The sequence below is a fragment of the Patagioenas fasciata genome, chromosome Z, assembly GCF_037038585.1.
Source record: "Patagioenas fasciata isolate bPatFas1 chromosome Z, bPatFas1.hap1, whole genome shotgun sequence".
Lineage (NCBI taxonomy): Eukaryota > Metazoa > Chordata > Aves > Columbiformes > Columbidae > Patagioenas > Patagioenas fasciata.
Window position 1 is genome coordinate 52,016,073 of NC_092560.1, and position 20,326 is coordinate 52,036,398.

The 20,326-nt window shown below is 39.9% G+C and overlaps 1 protein-coding gene across 4 annotated transcripts in view; it reads left to right on the forward strand.

Moving 5' to 3' along the window:
- Positions 1-2,875: 2,875 nt before the first annotated feature.
- Positions 2,876-20,326, forward strand: part of PRR16 (proline rich 16) — a 155,157-nt gene continuing 137,706 nt past the window's right edge. For 2 of the 4 annotated variants that reach the window (XM_065861189.2, XM_065861190.2), the window contains exon 1: positions 2,876-3,388. In XM_065861189.2, coding sequence (XP_065717261.1) covers positions 2,876-3,388 — 513 coding nt within the window. Of the gene's footprint in view, positions 3,389-5,642; positions 5,802-20,326 lie in introns of all 4 variants that reach the window. The other 2 variants (XM_071802204.1, XM_071802205.1) reach the window with 2 other exon arrangements.

A 20,326-nucleotide genomic window follows, 5' to 3' on the forward strand; every position in this document is an offset into this window, starting at 1 on the left:
AAATAAATAGCATAAATAAAACAGCATGATCAAATCACTGATTTGTGTGTGTGCGCGTGTGTGTTCAGTTCATTCTATATTAACACTGGGCTGAGATACAGGATAGTTATTTCCAAAAGGAAAAGTGCCATCTACTGAATCACCAAAACAAAATTTTGCAACATCTTGAGAGATTTTCCTGAGAGATGTCCTTTCCAATTAGTGATCAGGGCAAGCCTTACACAATTTTTGAGTTTTCATGAGATCACAGCTGGCAATGGTATGGCTGAGTGCCACATTACTTCACTAAGTATTAATTTATTTTGTTATTTGTTTTTGTTTGGGTACTGTATCCTGGATTAAAAAGTGTTAGTGGAAGATCAGCGAACTGCACTTTGAAGGTCTTCAACTTTTACTTCCAAAAAACTTCATCTCCCAAGATTTCTGGGGAGACTTCTTGTGCATCCCCTGCATCTCCTTAATGGCCTGCAGAAGGCAGACTTCAAGTATAGAGTTACTCCTCTTTTCCCTCATTAGCCATTTCAGGTTTGGTGAAGGTACAGATAGAAAGACTTCAAAAAGAACAAACTGATAACACACTGATAAATAACATTTATTTGCAGAGGCAGAAGCAAAAGAACAACTAGTAGATAGCTTTGCTATGGGACACTACCTGTTAGTTAATTGAGACATAGTTTAGCAAGGTAAAACATACTTCTAAAGGCATAAATTTCCTTTCAAGACCAGTAGGACAGTGAATTTCACTCAGAAAAATTGCCAGGTTTTTTTTTTTTTTTTTTTTTTTTTTTAGGGATAAGCAGGAGATACTTCAATGAATACAAAATATCAGCCACTGTATAATCCTGTACAGCTCTTCAAAGAACAACACTATGAAAGTGGAGGGACTGGTGAAGTGGACATGATTTATATCTTCAAAAGTCTGCAAATTTTATAACCACAAGATTATGGGTAAGGTCTTGCCATGACTCAAAACTTACTGATGAGATAGAACAGGAATCAATTTTCGCTTCTTAAAGTAAAAATATTTAGCATTGAGAGGTGACAAAGGCTGTGTACAGAAACAATAAAAAAGTAAGCAACTGTGTAGGAAAAATATGTCTAGCCATGAATCCTCAATTAGGATAGACAAAATTTATAGGATCTGTAGAGGTCTGTAGAAAATCTGTCATTAATTTTGTGACAACGTTGATGATTTCTACAGAAGTGTGGTAGAAACCACCCCTTACCTATTTAAACCATGTTGTGTATAAGTATGTTATACAATATCCTTAATTTCTGTCAGAAACTAGACTTTTTTCTCTAATTATATAGTGGATATGTACAGGTTTCTGCATGGATAATTTCACTGATAGCTTTTCATAAATGTTTTTTTCTGTTTGTACAACGCCTTTGAGGAATAGTATTCAAACATATTAATTAAAACTTACTAAACAACTTGTGGGCTGCTTTCTTCCTAATTAGTGGTGACTGCAGCTTGGAAATTCTGACTGTATTACTTTGCTAGCTTCAAAAATCATATGATGTTATTGCTCATACAGAAACAGTTAAGCAAAAATAACCATCAGGAATGCTTTCATAAGTCAGTGTTGAAAGAGTTTTTGCTTTGGTGAGATGAAAAAAATCTACCCTGACACTTGAGGAAAGTCAAGAGGAAAGATATGGACTCTTCTTAATCATGGCCTCATTGACATTGCTTAAAAAGTCTGTAAAACCTTTGGCAAAAAAAAGAGAAAATTACAATATATGCCCACTAACAAATTATTTCAGCCAAACACTGCATGTTTTATAGTGGTAAAAAGTGGGAAGATAATTATACCTAACCCAAGACAGTAAGAAGTGCTGTCAGCCTCTGTCTAGTCGTATCCCAGTCCCACACCCTCCCCAGAGATGAACTGTTCATGAGTAGCTGAGATTTTTACTCTGTGCAGGCACACTGCTCTGGGCAAGGTTTCTGCTTTTCCCCTCCTGCTTTAGCTAGGTTAAAACATCTCTGCCTGCCAAAACTCTCAGAAGCATTTAAAGCATCAAAGTCAGTTGCAACCACGCAGCGTGATCCTCGAAGTAGGCTTGGCTGCATGCCCTCTTCTTGCTGTTCATAGCTAGTAGGAGGTAGAAACATCTAAAACAATGCCACCTTTTTGCAGTAAGATGGAAAACCACCAGAGGTGAGTGATATCTAGCAATCTCTTGCTTTTGCCCTACATATCAATCTCTCAATAACGCTAGGGAAAGCATGTATTCAGGAGCAGCACTGGCCTCCACTTCCGAGAAAGAGCTAGCTAGCATATTCATAAAAGCTGTACTGACTCACGCACATTTTTATTTCTGTCTGATGAGATGCACAACATTTACTTCTTGACTAGAAGGGGTAGAAGGGGGTCTACTGATCACTGTGTGTTTGCACCGCACCACATAGAGGTGGGCAGAAACATGCAAGTGCTTTCACCAGTTCGGTGGCATTTACAGAACATCGTCCTTCCTGTAGCCTCCTTACAGCAGCGAAGTCCAAAATAAGCGTGCCAGGATGCTTAGAGTGCAGAGCCGTACTAGAGTCACCTCCCAATTATGACTTTTTTGACCAGAAACAAGCACCATTGTTATCTGCTTCGACTGGAATTTCGAAATGAGCCAGTCACTAAAACGGTTTCGTTTTTCGGAGGCTGTTCTGGCGGGTAAACATTTTCCTTCGGCAGAGCTGGTGCAACCAGCCACCATGCCCCGGGATCACGCGGAGGCTCTAGAGCCACATACCGCCGTGCTCTCGGCCCCTCGGGCTGCCGAGTAGGGACGATGGGGGGAAGCACCTCTTCCGGAGGAGCCGCCCTGCCTCCTCCGCCCCCCAGGAGAGCAGGCGGGGGCGATGCCGGGGGGGGCGATGCCGGGGGCGGCGGGCGCTCCTCCCCCGGCCCGTCTCCCCGGCCGGAGCCGAAGCGGGAGCGGGAGCGGGCGGTGGCGCGGGCGGGGCGAGGCGCAGGCGCGGCGCACGGCGGGCTGCAGCCGGGTCCCCGCGCCGCTCCTGGGAGCCGATGGCAGCTGCACAGCGCGGCCGCCCGGCGGAGCGCGGCGCGGCTCAGCGCGCCGGGCGCGGGATGCGCGGGCGGGCAGGCGGCGGCGGCGGCAGCGGCTGCGGCAGCACCAGGAGCAGGAGGGAGGGGGCCGGGCGGCCGGCAGCCGCCGCGCTCGCCTGACCTGCGTGCCCCCTGGCCGCGCCGGGCTGCCCCGAAGGATGTCCGCCCAGTCCAAGGGGACCGCATCCTCCTCCTCGTCGCCGTCCGAGGGGCCGCCGGCAGCCTCCAAAGCCAAGGTGAAGGAGCAGATCAAGATCATCGTTGAGGACTTGGAATTAGTCCTGGGGGATCTGAAAGACGTGGCTAAGGAACTTAAGGAGGTGAGAAACGGAGGGCTGCGTGGGCGGATCCTCCGTCTGCCCCGTGGTGGTCGAGAAGCACTCGCCCGTGGGCCCTGCTCCCCCCACCCGGGGCTCCACTGCCGCCCTCAGGCTCCTTTAGCCACTTCTCGGCGGGTTGAGCAACTGGTGTCCAGGCTAGGCACCGGGCAGTCCCTGGTCGTGCCCCGGGGCTGACGGCTATGCCTCACTGCGGTGCCCGGCGATCGAGAACGGGACGGGGCAGCATGGATGGAGCCCAGTGTCCCGAGTGCAGTGCTCCTCCGGGTCCGGTCGTGCTGCCCCGGCTGCGAGGTGGCTCTTCCCGGGGACTTCCTACCTCGGCTCACCCCTCGGAGGTGTTGTGTGTTTTTTTGGTTTTTTGTTTTTTTTTTTTTTTTTGTTTTTTTTTTTTTTTTCCGGGAGGCCGGGGTGCCTCTCCTGCGGGGTCTCCGCCGCGTGAGGAGGGCATTTGGCGGAGCGGCGGGACCCGCAACCTTGGCTGATTCTGGGTTGCACCGGGCCGGCATCCCGACTGTGGGAGAGGCGTCAGGAGCGGCTCCACTCCCGCTCCGGCGTGTTTAACTTTTCGGCTGCACGATACAGCCGCATATTCACAGGCAGCAACCCGGCTCTCACCTCCCACCCGGTGAGGGCTGGGGTGTCCTGGACCCCCCGCACCCACCACCCCGGTTGAAGGGTTCCTGCCCGGCTTGGCAGCACCGGCACGGCAAAGTCTCTTCTGCCTCTGCAGGCTGGTTCACCGGGAACTGAGCGCCGTGTTTATCTTGCCTTATCTGGCAAAATTGCCTTTGCAATCTTCCTTTTGCCGGTGGCCAGTGTCATCTCCCCTGGGTTAATCTACAGGCAGAGTGCGATTACCGCGGGCATGTTCATGAACAGGGAAATGCTGTATCTGAAGGACAATAATTTGGCTGTCCTTTTGGAGATTTCCACGTTATCTTTATTTTGGTACACAACTGGTCGACAGATGGTTGGATTATGCTCCTAAATTCAAGTCCAGAATCTCTGTGCATTGCTTTATAATCCTGTATTTGACATTTATAACAGTCTGTGGTTTTTTTGCTCTCAAATATTAGTTTTCTATTTTAACAACATTGTCAACAAGTTTCATTCAACAGACTTTTGCTAATTGAAGCAATCTGAAATTCGCTCAGTCCTTCCTATGATGTTGAAAGATATATAAACACACAACTCAGTAATCACAGCTGTTAGACTTCTTTGACACCCACAATTCCAGATTTCTCCTTTTTGGAAAATGTATCTATAACTTTCTTTACCTTAATGTACTGCTCTTCGTGCTTTGTAATTTTTTGAGGTATTTTGAAGTGGAAATAAATACTGTTTTTATGGCATTTTTTTCACTGTTTTAAAGACTGATAGAGTGAACTGGCTTCTGTTGCTGCCAAAGCACATTTTCAGGATCTGGAGAGGATGTACTGTGGTCTGTCCCATGAATGTAAATCATTCTCTGCACATAATCAGTTCTAGCTTTCCTCTAGTGAGCAAACAAGATCGGTGTAGGTTGAGGTCCTATGTCATCATTGACTGTGGCATGTTTTATCTAAGCAAACTTGTCTGTTCTGGTTGACTGCATCTGTGAAAGAGGACTGGATTTACCTCTGCTTGATGGGGAAATGACTTGTGTGGAACTTTTTTCCCAAATAGAGTGAAATTTTCAAGGCAAGTTGCAGAGAAATGGTGCTGTAACTGTTAAGTACTATACTTGTGGAAGGGTGAAAGGATTGCCAAGAGCATCTGTTTCGAGAAAATAACTAACATTTTATCAAAATACTTTAAAATCTTCTTAAAAACCACACATGAACTTTTGAGTAATGCTCTTCTCTGTCTTCAGAGATGGTAACTGTGATACTCTTGACAAAAAACAAAGGTTGCATATGCAATTATCTACTTATTTGCAATATTATAATTATGTGTTAAGTACAGTTTGTGTGACATTTAGTTTGAAAAGTCTGCAGAAGTTTACCATCTGAGTAGCTCTAATTGTCTGCCTTTCATAGTCTGGACTAAATCTGTACAAGATCTCTTGATGCATTTGCAATGTAAATTGATGGTATGATAAGCTAAGAATCAATCTCTTTCATAGCTTGTTCGTAGTTGTTAGAAAGCATTGGCAGATCTCTTGTGAAAGCATATAGGAAGTTAGTCTATAGCCAGTTTTGGTTTATTACACACAGAAGTATACCTGTGCTTTATTTGTGGTTCCTTACTGTAGGACCAGGCAAAGTGATAAACTAGAGAAGCCGCAGTTGCAGCAGTTACATTTAAACAGTCCTAAAATTACATTCGGCCTTCTGAAGGCAACCGCGAGGCTGATGTGGCCCCCGAGGAAAATGAGTTTGACACCCCTGAACTAGAGGATGAACTAGAGAATGTAAGTTTGCACTTTCCATTTTCACTACAAATTGTGTTCTTCTGGAGATGTTTTGACTATCCTTTTTATTCACTGGGTGTTTGCTGCAGTTCAGCTGTTTTGCTACAACCTTTTCTGTTGTTCATATCTTTTTTTTTTTTTTTTTTTTTAATCAGGAATGTAGTGTTCTGAAAACAGCCTTTCATCATCTTTATTACTGTTATGTCAAAAAATACTTCAATTCTGCTACAGTTGTAGGGCATGAGGGCTTTTTTGTGCAGTGACAATAATATTTAGTTGTATTATTGAAACTCTAACATTTTAGAACACTTTTTTTTTCTTCCTTATGTGTACCTGTTTGTTACCCTCAAATAGAAATTATTTACTTATTTATTAGATTATACTTAATGTAGCGCTAGATGTTGAGATAGACTAGATGTCCTCTCCTAGCATCTTTTGCAAGATTTTGTGTTCGAAGTACTGTCAAGTTGAAAAATAGTTTCATTGCTTCAAAGTGAAGTGTTCTATAACAGTAAGGATCATGGCTGTACAAGATTTGTATATCTTGATGTATTTAGCTTGTTATAGTTTGCTTACACTAATGTATTTGCATCTGTCCTCTATTCCAAAGCTTTTTTGTAACAGATGCTTTAACATTTTTTTGTATTTAGAAGGAGGGAAGGGGAGGAATGAGGAGAAGATGAAGTGTTAAATCTAGGTGCACAAACCATGAAGCTTACACATTTTCTGTAAAAACACATCACTAAATCATGTGGATTAAAGCAAGTACATGTTAAGAATTATTGTGGCTCAGAAGTGGAACATCTGTCTATATTTTGTCCCTTATTAGCTGGTCTGGGGTGCTAGGGTAAGGTAATCACGAATGACTAAGGATGTAGAAGGGGGGTGACTGGGAGACAAGTTAGGATGGAGTGGTGCTAAGTCCAGAGAACTATGGCTAGGCCTCCTTAGGGTGCACTTAATTTAGGAGAGACTTGGCCTCTTTTGTCTTCTTGCTAAAAAGAAACACCAGGTGGGTGTGTACCAACAGTGGCATGTGTTTTTATACTGGAATAAATGAATGGATTTAATATGAAGTAAGTTTCTGTTATTTGATGAATATTCCAAAGAAAAATCGAAGGGGTACCAGAGGATTGAGTAACACTGACTATTCCTTTGGTCCAATCTATGTTGAAATTAAATTGGTCAGGCAGCTTTAACTTTGTAGTTCCTCCAGAGGATTGGTTAGAAGACCTTTTTCTCTGGATTCTGTCTAGAAAGATGGTTATTATAAAGTCTTGCTTTGCAGACTATATTTTTCTGTCTGATACCTAAATAGTGAGTTGATGAGCACTACTGGAAACCAGAAGATGTGTGCTAATTAAACTATTTTGAATGTAAAATGCATGATATAGCCCTAATTCTCTGATGACTTTAGAGGGGATTGTAGGGGATTTGCATGCACACCTGTGGATAGCATGCCATGGAGATCTGTGTAATCTTAATACTGATATTATTTTTTAGGACTTTCCTGCTTTTATGATAATATTGCACATTTTTGTAGCCTTGCACTTGTTTACCTTAACTAAATCATTTAATAAATACTTTTTGTAGTAATAAAAGTTAATCATGTAGAACAAATTCCTGGAAGTTATGTGTGAAACATTTGCAGAGCTTTTAATTGACTAAATACGCTTCAGCCTTTTATCGAAAGAAAACAGCTGTGTAACTATTGCCAATGTTTAGAATTATCCAAAATGGAGGTGCAGGAGAAACAGAAGTCCTTATAGGCATTGCACATGCATCAGTAAATTTCCAGTCTTCTGTAGTCTACCATCTCGTCTGCTTTAAATACTTCAAAAATGTCTTACTGACAGGAGTGTATAATCCTCTCTAATCCAATCGATGTGTTTATTTTCCATAAGGATGTAATCTATAGAATTTGGGCATGACTTAACAAATAATGTTTTCTAAGTGATGATGGAACTAGCAGATGCCAAGCCCACTCCCCTCAAACACCATGGCAAAGCTTGTCATGGGGTAGACAACCTGATTCCATAAACAGGCCAGTCAACTTTCTTTTAAGTGGAGAGTGGCCATGTATTCTAGGGTCTTAATTTCTAGATCAGACCTGCAGTAGAATATTATGATTTCAGAACCAATGTTTTCCATTCAATTTTTGGTTTTGTGTTCAGCTAACAATCCAGATGGCAACAAGGCACTTCAGGTTCTTGCTGGTTTATCCAGGAACTAGGAAGCTACAGTTTGTATCCACCAAGAGGATTAACACAGGGACAATCAATCATGTGTCAGTATCTCTGATGAACAGGCAGCAAAACAAACACCAATACAAAAAATGCTTTGGGTTTCTATTGCTGCATGAAGGTGAGGAGAGAGGGGTATTACAGCATAGGTGTAGAATATACTGTATACAACCTAAGTGTGGGTAGAACAATAGCAAAATATTTCAATATTTTCTTTTGTCTCCTCCTGATCCCCCTCCTCTGGTTCTCTTCAGATGTCAAGGGCCTGCCACTCCTTTTGCTAGGCAGTGCCAGTTGAAGGGAGAGTTTTTAGAGCATACAAGTTCCTACTGTTGGAAATCAGTTTCTTACGTGTGGATTCTGAATGCTGGCCTGCTTAACAGTTTTGCTCGCAGAGTCTTCAGTGGATATGCTTTCTGTATATGCAGATCTGGTCAGTGAGATGTGAGAGGGACTGAAGGTTTCTTATGATTTTTATTGCTGTAGCTGGGGTTGTGGTTCAGTTCAGGCACTGAGAGCAGGGTGTTTTATGGCGTTGCCTGTTCCGAAACTTGCTAATCTCTCCAGCAGCAGTCTTTTTTCTGATTTTATGTTGCAGTCCTTAGTGACAAATGCAATCATGAACTGTACCTGGGTGTATATTTTAAGTGCAGAGTATGATTCTTTATGTAAGAGAAGCACTGCACAGCAACTTTATTGTGATCTGCCTAGGGGTCCAAACAGGGCAATAAATAGTCATTGCAGGTAACTGAATAATAATTTTACTTTCGTTTTATTTCTTGTGGTCTATGAAGCATTTATACAGTTACACACAACAAAAAAGTGCAAAGGTATTAAGAAAAAGTTCTTATGCTAGTAGAGTCAATAAAGCTAATAGAGCTAAAAGGTAACTGTGAGCCTTAAAAAAAACCCCATGTGTTAAGGTTGTCAGCAACATTTTAAATGCTGATAAAAGGTAAGGTTGCTCTTCTGATTTGTAACCAAAGCTACCAAGAGTTATTTTTTGTATGGTGTAACACAATGAAAAGTGTTAACTGGTGTACATATAGATCATTGCTTATTAATACCAAGAGGCCTGACAGAGGGGAAGCACACTGTCCATTTATGCTAACTGGTTCATTTTTATAAACACTCATGTCAGCTACTTCATTCCTTTTATGCAATACTAAGCTTGTGATAGTAATGTGCATTGTGCAACCGTGAGCTAAATAGAGCATATATAAATTCAGTTTTCAAATAAAAACAGTACCACAGAGAAAATATATATCTGTGTGCTGAAATTTGAACTTCAGACAGTCTTGTGCATTACTGACCATGATACAGAAAACAAAAGTAGTGAGGCATGAATTTCAGTCTGTTGCAGTCAGATTTTTCCATTGACTTCAGTAGGAACAAAAGTAAGTTTAAGAGTGACAAAAGTTGTTTTTTTTCCTGCCTCATTTTTATTAAAACTTCAGAATTCAGAGAAAGCAGTTGCTGCCATGTGTATGTATGAATGTGCCATACAAAAACACTTAGTTAAGCACCATCATTGAAGTTTGGAGATATTCACCAGTATCCTCTGGAAAAAAAACAATGCTTCTATTCCCATAACTCACACTGGACAAAGGTCTGGAATAGCCTTCCCACTTCCCGTAAGAAACTCCCAGCCAAATTGCTACTCACAGTGCATTTGTACACAACTTATTAGTACTCTTCTTGTGGGAGGGGTACAAATATTTTCCCTGGGTTTCCAGGATACTTTTCCATAGTGCCTGTTTCACAATACTTTAATGAAGAGCATCACTGTCGTCTTCTAGTTTTTCATTCCTGCAAAATGTTGGTGGCTCATAGTCTTCTCTGTGTATTATGCCTGGTCTGTGGAGGGTGGATGAAATCAGTGGTCAGTGACTTTACGAGCAGTTCATCTATAGCCCGTTCAGTTCTCCCCATTTTTTTTTTTTATTCAGTAGAGGTTATTGTTGTGAGGCAGGCAAAGCAAAGGGATCTGTTTTGCATACAGACTGCTGTCCTTGGTGCATAACCTGTGCCTGACTGGTTTACACTAGCCTAGTTACCGATATGTGGATAGGCCTTTGTCTTATTCAGCCAGTAGATGAGCTTTTTGTTTTGGCTTGGCATTTTGGCTCTTTTTTTTTTTTTTTTCTAATACATGCAGTAAATAGCAGCTAATGTACATTGTTTTCTCAAGATAGAGGTCTTGATGTAGCATTTCACTGAAATTTCAATTTCATTTTGTTTTACTAAATCTTTACTGTATTAGCCATATATGTGTGATGAGGGCTGCAGCCTACACATGCCTTCTCTCACAGCTCATGCCCAGCTGTGTACATCATTGACTCTGGTCATTCTTGCTGCAGCTAGCTGCAATGCTTCAAAATGCCCTTTCTTATTGTGCTCAGGGGAAGAAGAAAAGCAGAGCCTGCTTTCACTGTGGAAGGGTTGAGAAAATCCTCCAGCAGGTCTCTTGGTGCCTCTTCCCTGTGTCAGGCTGTGCGTGTGTTGAATGACTGCGGTGGGAGGGCTTGGTGGCTGAGCCGCTGGCATTTTGCTTGGGTTTAAAATTATTGTATTACAGCTGATGGGAGCAGTGAAGAGCAGTTGCCTCCAAACAGGAGCAGTGCCGTCAGTTGTTGCTTTTGCAAAGATTATAGTATGTTCATATGTCTTTAAAGGTTAACAAACTCATCTGTTGTTTCATGCAGCATGTGCCACATCGCATTATGAAGACTGGGAGCACTGATGTTGAATAATTTCCAGATTTCATTGTAATCTCAAAAATCCTACCATTGTAAAACACCTCTCAGGTTTTTTTACTTGATTTTTTTTTCTTTGTGATAAATCTGCAGTAATTATTTCAGTCTTTCACCCATGATGATATAATGTTCTTCTCCTTATTGCAGTCTGTTTACAGTTCTTTCAGTGAAAAGGTTCAAGGTAGAAGCAGGGTAAGACATCCTTACTTGCACTGTAATAATTTGTGTTGTAAGAGAAGAAGATAATTAAAAATTTCTGAAAATAATGTGAGAAGTTTATTATTTGTTTAATGTGAAACCATCTGCATGGGGCTCCAGGATATTGATGTGGAACCAAAAACTATATTTGAGCTTTTTATTCAACTGCAGAAATTGAGATAAGTGCTTAAAGTATTCAAAATTTTGCTACCTAACAAGATTTTATACTTTACTGGAAATGCCACTGTGTTAAAGCGGCCAGCTTATGTGGCCTGAAAGTTGCAGATTTTAAAAACAAAGAAAGTGAAAACAATAACAAATGAGCTGTTTGGGCTTGTTTCTCTGTTATAACGTATTGGTTTATACCCATGTAACCATATCCTTTCTGTATAAAATCAGTAAGAAAAAGTGAAAAATCAAGGTCAGTCTGTTTTTTCTTTACTGTAGCATAACAAAATACAAGTAGAATTCTTTCTTTGCCTGCTTTATAATTGATTTTCTTTTTTTTTTTTTTTTTAGTATACCTTCTGCCTTTTCTTGCCTTTTTGTTAGAACTGGGCAAAAATAACACTTTTGTAGTGTTAGTTCTCTTAATTCTTGTAAGGGCACATGCTAGTGAGAGAGCAATTGTCCAGCTGAATGAACCTACTGAAAGTTCCATAGTTATTGGACAAATACTTTGAACAAATATATTTGTTTTTAAATATAAAATCACAGACTGTTTGAGGTTGGAAAGGACCCCTGGGAATTGTCCAACCTCTTCAAGAGTCAACTAGAGTAGGTTGCTTAGGATCTTGTTCTTGGAATACCGTCAAACATGTTGATGCTACAACCTTTTTTGGACTACCTATTTCAGTGTCGAATCACCCTTACAGTAAAAATGTTTTGTCTTGTGTTTAAGTAGAATTGCCTGTATTTCAATTTGTTGTCTGTTGTCTTCTCATTTAATACCACTGAGAAGAGTCTGACTGTGTCTGCTTACTCCTTCCCATCAAATATTTATACACATTGGGCTGAGATTCCCCTGAGCCATCTCTTCTCCAGGCTCAACAGTCCCAGTTGTCTCAGCTGCTCCTCATATAACAGATGCTCTAACCCTTTAGTCATCTTCCCAACCTTTTGCTGGACTAGTTCTAGTATGTTCATATCTGTTTTATATTGGGGAGCCCAGAACTGCATACAATACTGCAGACATGGAATAAAAAAATCAGGTATATATTCAGTAATGATACAAACATGATACAATAAATATTTATCTGAAAATTTGAAATTGGCTGAAGAACGTATTTTCTACTTTTTCACTCAAGTTGCAGTAGTAAATGGTTATGGACTTCTCACTGCCTGTGATACTGAATCTGGATTTTACTTACCTTCAAACAGAAGAATAAATAACAGATTTGCAGTATAACTCCCTATAAGAATATAGCAGATGCATACATGAAGGGTTTGAAGCTGGTGTTCGTAAGTGTGTGCAGCCACTGGGAATGGAGGGCTGCAACTTTTTCTGCTTTTGCAGGAATGCCACTCCCCTGTAACATCCCTCTGTGAAACTATGATATATTCTTTTCCCCATCTCCAAATGAAATTGTCAAGGCAAACGCAGTGTAATTACTCAAATTAACTTTGTGAATCATTCAGATTAATTCTGTCTCTCTGCTTCAACCTCTGCAAATGTCAATTTTCACTTTGATTTCTCATCTTCTGTTGCATCATACTAATCCCTCCATTCTATGAGGCTTTTTGTTTTGTTTTCCTAGCCCCTTTCCTCTTTTCCCTCTTAAAAGTTTCTGGTGCTTCTGGCACTTTATCTGCCTCCCTGTTAGTAGCTATCAAAATGACATCTCGGTTGTTAAACATGAGAGTGCTTGTCTCTCCATTCTTGAGTGTTGACTCAGGAAAGTCAACATCAAAGTTTTAAGATTGGTCTTGAGAATTTCAGGTGACTCTGGCATTCATCTTAGTAACACAATTGTTCTCCTCATGCATCTTTTGCATGCTAATAGGAGATTCTCCTGTGGAGGATCTGGAAGCATTGTTAGTATCTTTTACTACCTCAAATTTCAATCTGGTATAGCAACTGAAAGCTGTGTTGTTTGGACTGGAAAGTTATCTGGACTGTTATTACAAACAAAAGCTTGTTGTTTAAAATCAATGATAGTTTAAGTTAACATTGTTTTCCAGCTTTCCAGTTCAGCATCCAAAGTATTTAAAATTCACTCCATCTTTTCTCAAAATGCTACTGTGCTATCTTTTAAAGAAATGATTTTTGGTTGCCAACTAGATGGTACTTTATTCTCTAGGTGTTTTTACTGATAATTGCAGAGACCATTTGAGTGGGCTAAGTTTATGACAGCTGATGGTCTCTGCTAGTGCTGTTGAGTTTTATCTGTGGTAACTGAAGTGGTACAGTCTAGACATATTTGACTTATATGCTTATAGGTAATTTTATGGGACAGTTTTAAGGTTCAATAAAGCTGTGGCATTCGGTTAAAGAAATATCTTGTGGATGGACAAAGTGTCTGCTAGTTTGTCTAATTTATTAAGACTAGGAAACTATACAAGCATATGTACCTCTGCTGAAGTAATAACTTTTATTTCTTGAAATCAAAGTACAGATGGCATGGTAAACCTGTAAGCTTTATAGAAAACTGGTGTTTGACCAAACTGGGGGGTTTATGTTGAGGCAAGAGAATGAGGAGGTTGTGATTCTTAGTTTTCGTTCTTACCTGGTGATAACTGATTTGCGTGTGCTTGTTTTTTAGATGGTGGCTTTTTGATTCTGCCTATTAAAAAATATTCATAGAATTTGAATGGTTGGATTGTGAGCACTTTAAATCACCTGGAAACTCTTAATTATTTTCATCAGCTGTCTTAAACCTTTGCAAGCAGACCCTTTGCTGATGTGATACAGTGTAACCATCAGGGTATTTGACTAAGCTGAGGCTTTATATTAACTTGATGACTATAATTGAAAATGAAGTGTATTACAAACATGTATGAGACAATATAGCTGTGCAAAAAGAACCCCAAGCCCCAAGGCAATGTCTTGCTACAAATAGTAATCTCTGAAGTAGGGAAAGATGGATGACTTGCACAACAAAAAGTCAGAGTACTTCAGGTGCTGAGGATGCTGAACGAGAAAAATGATCTACTGCAGAGGACTGAGAACTTTTATTTACTACAGACTTTACATAATCTGTTTATTTCTTCAAATTATAACAGCAAGAACATACAGAAAAAAACCCACAATACGTTGAAAATATTCAGATGTCTTTGAGATAGGTTTGAAGGATATAATGAAAATGAGGACACCACAATGCAATTAGAACAGTGGCTTGAATGAATTTTTTTCCCATATTTCTAAGGTAGCATACACTGAATTAACTTAATTTGACTGTGACAGAGCTGTGCCATCTTATATTAACTGGCCTGTTGTCCTTAAGTGGTTCTAGTAATTTTGGAAATTTGATATACACGTGTGTGTGTTTGTGTGTGTGTGTGTGTGTGTGTGAAGCTGGTGTCTGATTCAAGTGATTCATGTTCTTCATTTCACATAAATTAGAAAGCCAGTACTTTTATAGACAGCAATGCATATGAATTGCAATTATGAGTTTCCAATTCTTTTATCTAAGGCTGAAGTTCATTGAATGTCCATGAATTATAGTCTAAGATTTATTAAAGCAAGACATAGGTGGTAATTTTGTATTAAATGTTAAGTAATGGACGGAAATGTCTTTTAAAAATGTCTAAAAATGTCTTCTAAAATCTTAAGAGTCATTAAAAAGTTTTTTAAAATCTTCTGTTCACTAGTGAATCTTTTTCTGAGTGTTTGTTGCAAGATTTTAAGTATTATAGTCAACATTACTGTATCTGAATGAATGACTACTGTGTACTATTTCTAGGAGATGAACACTTGACTAGCATCATGAATTTCTACTTCAAGTTTCTTGGAAATTAAAAAAAACATCAGCTGTGTCAAAGTCACGGTTTATTTAGTGTACACCGCCTTAGAAGTGGGGGCCACTTTTGTAATACTTTCAACAGAATATTAAATGTACCTACTCAGTTATTTTTGCTGTATTTTGATAGTCTGTTGGAAATTTACATCTGGTTTAGAATATAAGTGATTTCTGAAATTGAATCTTTCACAGATATTAGTCAGTGAAGGACAAAAAATAAAATACTAAAATAAAAAAAAATAACTATGTGAATTCTTTCTTTGGGAAAAATGTAAACAACCTTGACTCAGTGCTTTGTGTTATGGAGTCAGGTGTAGGTAATAATAACCTATTATGAAAGAAATTACCTATATTTCTGTGGCTATTGTGGATAATTTGCTAAATGTGAAGCATGCTTCTGTTTAGTTTTAACCAGTTCTGACAGTGACATCTCATTAGATGTCCTGGTATTACATGACAGCTTTTCGAGAGATTTTGGCTTCTTTTATAGCTATCTTTTGAAAGAATGTTAAGGCTTAGAGAGAATTTGAAACATTATTGAGTCTTAGTTTTCTAGAAATCAAGTTATTGTTTTAATAACTGCATGTTTTCTACAGGCAGAGTACTTTTCCCATGTTCATCTATTATTTCTCAGCTTAATTTATTAATCAAGAATGAGGCATCATTTTTATCACTCGTGAGTTACAGATATGATATGTCTTCCTTCTGTGCATCATTTCTTGTATTTTACATAATGAAACAAAGTTGTCTGTTACATAAATGCTAATATACAGCAAATGAATCTTGATCAAGTGGATTTTATGGTAATCAGATGTCTATTTTGAACAGATTGAACTGTTTCCTTGATTTTTGTACAGTAACTATAGTTTTGCAACACTTAAGTACAATTTTTCGTTGAAGAACTTTGTGTTAAACTTTGTGAGCCTGTATGACTAGAGGACAAGACACCAGCATCGTGCTTTCTTCCCACATAGAGCTGTAGCAAGTATATGTGGCTTTAAGGTTTTCTTCCAAGGAAGGAGATGTTTTCGGGGTCTTCACGTGCTTCCTACTGCAGGCTGCCATATAATACAGACATAGGAAACACAGTACAATGTTTTTGTGAATGGAAACTGTTTAAGCAAAAAAAACACTGAGAGGCAAACAGTGACAATAAATTTTTGTTAACATTTTAGTAGTAGTATGGATTAGGAGGAGGTTTATCACAAAGTCTTTTTCCTCTAGCAATACCCTTATCTTTGATTTCCTTCTGCTTCTGATTTTTGTATAGCATTTATTTGAGATGCAAAATATATATGTGATAGATTAACATACACAGAGCACTGTGTTGTTGTGGCTGAAGTACTTGCAGGACTTGCCTCCTGTGACGTCTGTACATGCCTTACATAATATTCTCTGTTCATGCATGAATGTCCCCTAGTGGAAGTAGCTGTAGATAATACACAAGGCACCCTCCTGTTTTAAGGAACCACAGCCTGTTTCTAGCTCTGTAGAAAGAGATTTCTCTGAAGGAATGATTTTCTTTAAGTCCATAAAAGGGGAACAAATCACCTTAATGTTTTCTGAACCATGTCTGTGGAATGATGCAACTATAAAAGCTCTGTAGAGACTCACAGGCTAAGTAGAAGCATTTGCAGGATGATATAATAGTGTGGTCCTCTATCATTGCAGTGTGTACGTTACCAGGAAAGAAATCTTGAAAGTTAATAGTCTGCTTTCTTAAATGACAAGGCAAAGGTGTTAACTTCAGCCAGAATTTAACAATTTCCTTTTTAGAATGGTTCTGTGTTGTTTTCCAAAGAATACATTGTGGATGAATGTTGACACAGTGTTGTCATCTAGATTTGCAGTCTGCTCTTGGGCCTCTACTGCTCATCCTTACCTTGTCTAACAAGACTGGTGATTTTCACTGCAGGTATGAAGAAAATCATAACTATCAAAAGTAGGAATAAAAATGGTTTGCAAGTTTTTAATTTATTTATTTATTTTTAATAATTCTTGGTAAAACCTCAGATGTCACAGGTTCTCGAACTGTTGACATAGAATGAAGAAATTGGAGAAAATGCAGGAGGAAAGAAAGGAAGAAAGAGGAGGGATGCTGATGGTTAAGCAAGGCAGATGGTAGGAAAAAATAACTTTGCCTGGTAGTTTTTACAGTTAGAAGATGAATGGAAGATGAAATTGAAATAAAAGACATTTCAGCCATAAAGTTAGTTTATAATGCTATCGGAAATGTTGTGACTTTTCTGTGTGACGGTCTATGTTTTATTTAAGAATACACAACTGGAAAAAGCAAAGTGTCTCTGAATCCAGGGCCCCTCTGTTGCAGACAGATGGCATGGTTTTCGTGAGTTCATCTAACTCAATTTAAAATATAACCAGTTCTTTTGTTCTTTTCTTTGTACTGTTCCCATTGGAATATTATTTTATAGCAACTGGTGTAACAATTTGGAATATATTTATTTATTTATTTGTTAGCATCCAGGGTTTTTTTTTGCTAGTGTTGCCACTCAGCTCAGGTAGCTCTTGGATATTTCTTCCTCTGCTTGTACTTCTATATTGATACATTAGTAAAGAAAGTCTTGTTCCACTTGTTAATTTGATAGAATCTCTCTCCATGTGATGTAACAGAGAACTTTCCTATCTCTATTTTGATTGAATAATCTTCATAGTGCTCTTCAACATCTGTTTTCAGTCACTGTTAGAGACAAGATAATAGGCTGTATAGAGGTTTAATCTCATCCAGGATAGCCATTTTTACTTAGTTTGATTATGATAGTTTAATCAATTTTATTTACTGTCTTTATTTCTTTCTCATGGGCATTTACAAAGTTAGGGGTTTCATTTTGGGCTTATTAGCCCGTAGCTGCCACCCTTCCACTTAAATATAAGTGTAATATAATACTTTTTCTCCATCACCTGGTATCTCGTTTGACTGTCAAGATTAGAAAGTCTTGCTACTGGCCCTGGAGATAACTGTATCACCATTTCTAGAGTAGCACAGCTGAGTTCATCCCACACTGCATACCTCAGTGCCCTGAGTTTCTGAGATCTGTCTCTGAGGCTTGGGGTTTAATTTCTGTTGTCCATCTTGCTGCTGGATAGGCATAACTGGTATTCAATGTGGGAATAAAAGCAAAGTAATTCAATCAGCACTCTTTAAAGCTAATGCAAGTTAGAATTTGAGGGCTACCTGTCTTTAAAGATGCTGGCAATCACAGTCCTTACTTTCCTCTGGCAAATCTGAAGAATCTTTCACTACTTAATATCAGTTGCGAAGTCTAATTTAGTTTTATTTATCTCTTTAACAATATATTCTTCTTTGCTGTACAATCTTGATTTTCATGAAATATTTTTGTTTAAGTGGCTGATCTATTTCAGAGCAGTAAAAACTTTGTTTTGATCATGTTTGCCCATCTTCATGTTTGAAAGCTTTGTGTTTTGTTTTCTTCCCCCTTCCTTTTTCTACTCTAGCAAAGGAGTCTAGCTTTTGCTGGAGTATAGTTTGGTGTGGGTTTTTGTTTGTTTTCCTTCTTTTTTTTTTTTTTTTTTTTTTAAATCATGGCAGCCTGCGTGACAAGACAAGGGGATGTAAATGCCCCCTTTGAGCTCCTATAAAAAGTCTCAGTCCTGGATTCCAGCTTGTAAGTGAGGAGGAGTTATTTTTTTTTTTTTCCCTCCTCCCCTGAGTAAACCATGCCACTCTGCTGAGCTAACTTGGTGGAAAGAAGTACAATTTACTTTTGCATAAGGAAAAGTTGGGAGATGTGGATGGGAGAATGACTGTAAATGCAAACCCGATATGATAATAAGGCTGTGATGAGAGATGTGCATGTTTGAGGGCTTGGGAACAAGATGTCAGTTTGAGAGTTTTGAGCAGCATCCATGTACTGACGTCCCAGGATCTTGGAGTCTCTCTCGTGTTCGTTTCTAAATTTGTGAAGCCCTCTAATGAAAGGTCCATCACTCTCTCAGATGCTTCATATCCCAACTGACAATTATGTTGGTTATTCGTGTACCAGTGATCTTATAATAATGTACATGGTGCCAAATGATGGAGTTGATCTTTTCCCCTTGTTTTGGTTTGCTTTTAAAATAGGAGATGCAACTTAAGCTTAGGATATGTATCACAGTATCACAGTATCACAGTATGTTTGGGATTGGAAGGGACCTCAAAAGATCATCTAGTCCAATCCCCCTGCTGGAGCAGGAACACCTAGGTGAGGTCGCACAGGAATGTGTCCAGGCGGGCTTTGAATGTCTCCAGGGAAGGAGACTCCACAACCTCCCTGGGCAGCCTGTTCCAGTGCTCTGTCGCCCTCACTGAGAAGAAGTTCTTTCTCAAATTTAAGTGGAACCTCTTGTGTTCCAGCTTGATCCCATTACCCCTTGTCCTATCATTGTTTGCCACTGAGAAGAGCCTGGCTCCATCCTCGTGGCACTCACCCTTTATATATTTATAAACATTAATAAGGTCACCCCTCAGTCTCCTCTTCTCCAAACTAAAGAGACCCAGCTCCCGCAGCCTTTCTTCATAAGGAATTGCTCCACTCCTTTCATCATCTTTGTTGCCCTACGCTGGACCCTCTCCAGCAGTTCCCTGTCCTTCTTGAACTGAGGGGCCCAGAACTGGACACAATATTCCAGATGTGGTCTCACCAGGGCGGAGTAGAGGGGAAGGAGGACCTCTCTTGATCTACTGACCACCCGCCTTCTAATACACCTGAGGATGCCATTGGCTTTCCTGGCCACAAGGACACAGTGCTGGCTCATGGTCATCCTGCTGTCCACCAGGACCCCCAGGTCCCTTTCCCCTACACTGCTCTCTAATATGTAATTTCCCAACCTATACTGGAACCTGGGGTTGTTCCTGCTCAGATGCAGGACTCTACACTTTCCCTTGTTAAATTCCATCAGGTTATTCCCCGCTCAACTCTCCAGCCTTTTCAGGTCCCGCTGGATGGCAGCACAACCTTCTGGCGTGTCAGCCACTCCTCCCAGCTTAGTGTCATCAGCAAACTTGCTGATAGTACACTCAATTCCCTCGTCCAAATCGTTAATGAATGTATTGAACAATATTGGCCCCAGCACTGACCCCTGTGGCACTCCACTAGATACTGGCCTCCAACTGGACTCCGCACCATTGACCACCACTCTCTGGCTTCTCTCCTTAAGCCAGTTTGCAACCCACCTCAGACATACAGACTTCCCTAAGATGAGGGTCAACCCTGCATATTGGGCTCTCTGTTCCTTTCAGAAGGGAATTTCCTATTACAATCACCCTTCTTTCTTTCTTATCAGAAGCAGTCTTCAGTTGTGTAGTCAACCACCTCTTCCTATGTGATCTTGTAGGCACGCTTGGCACCACC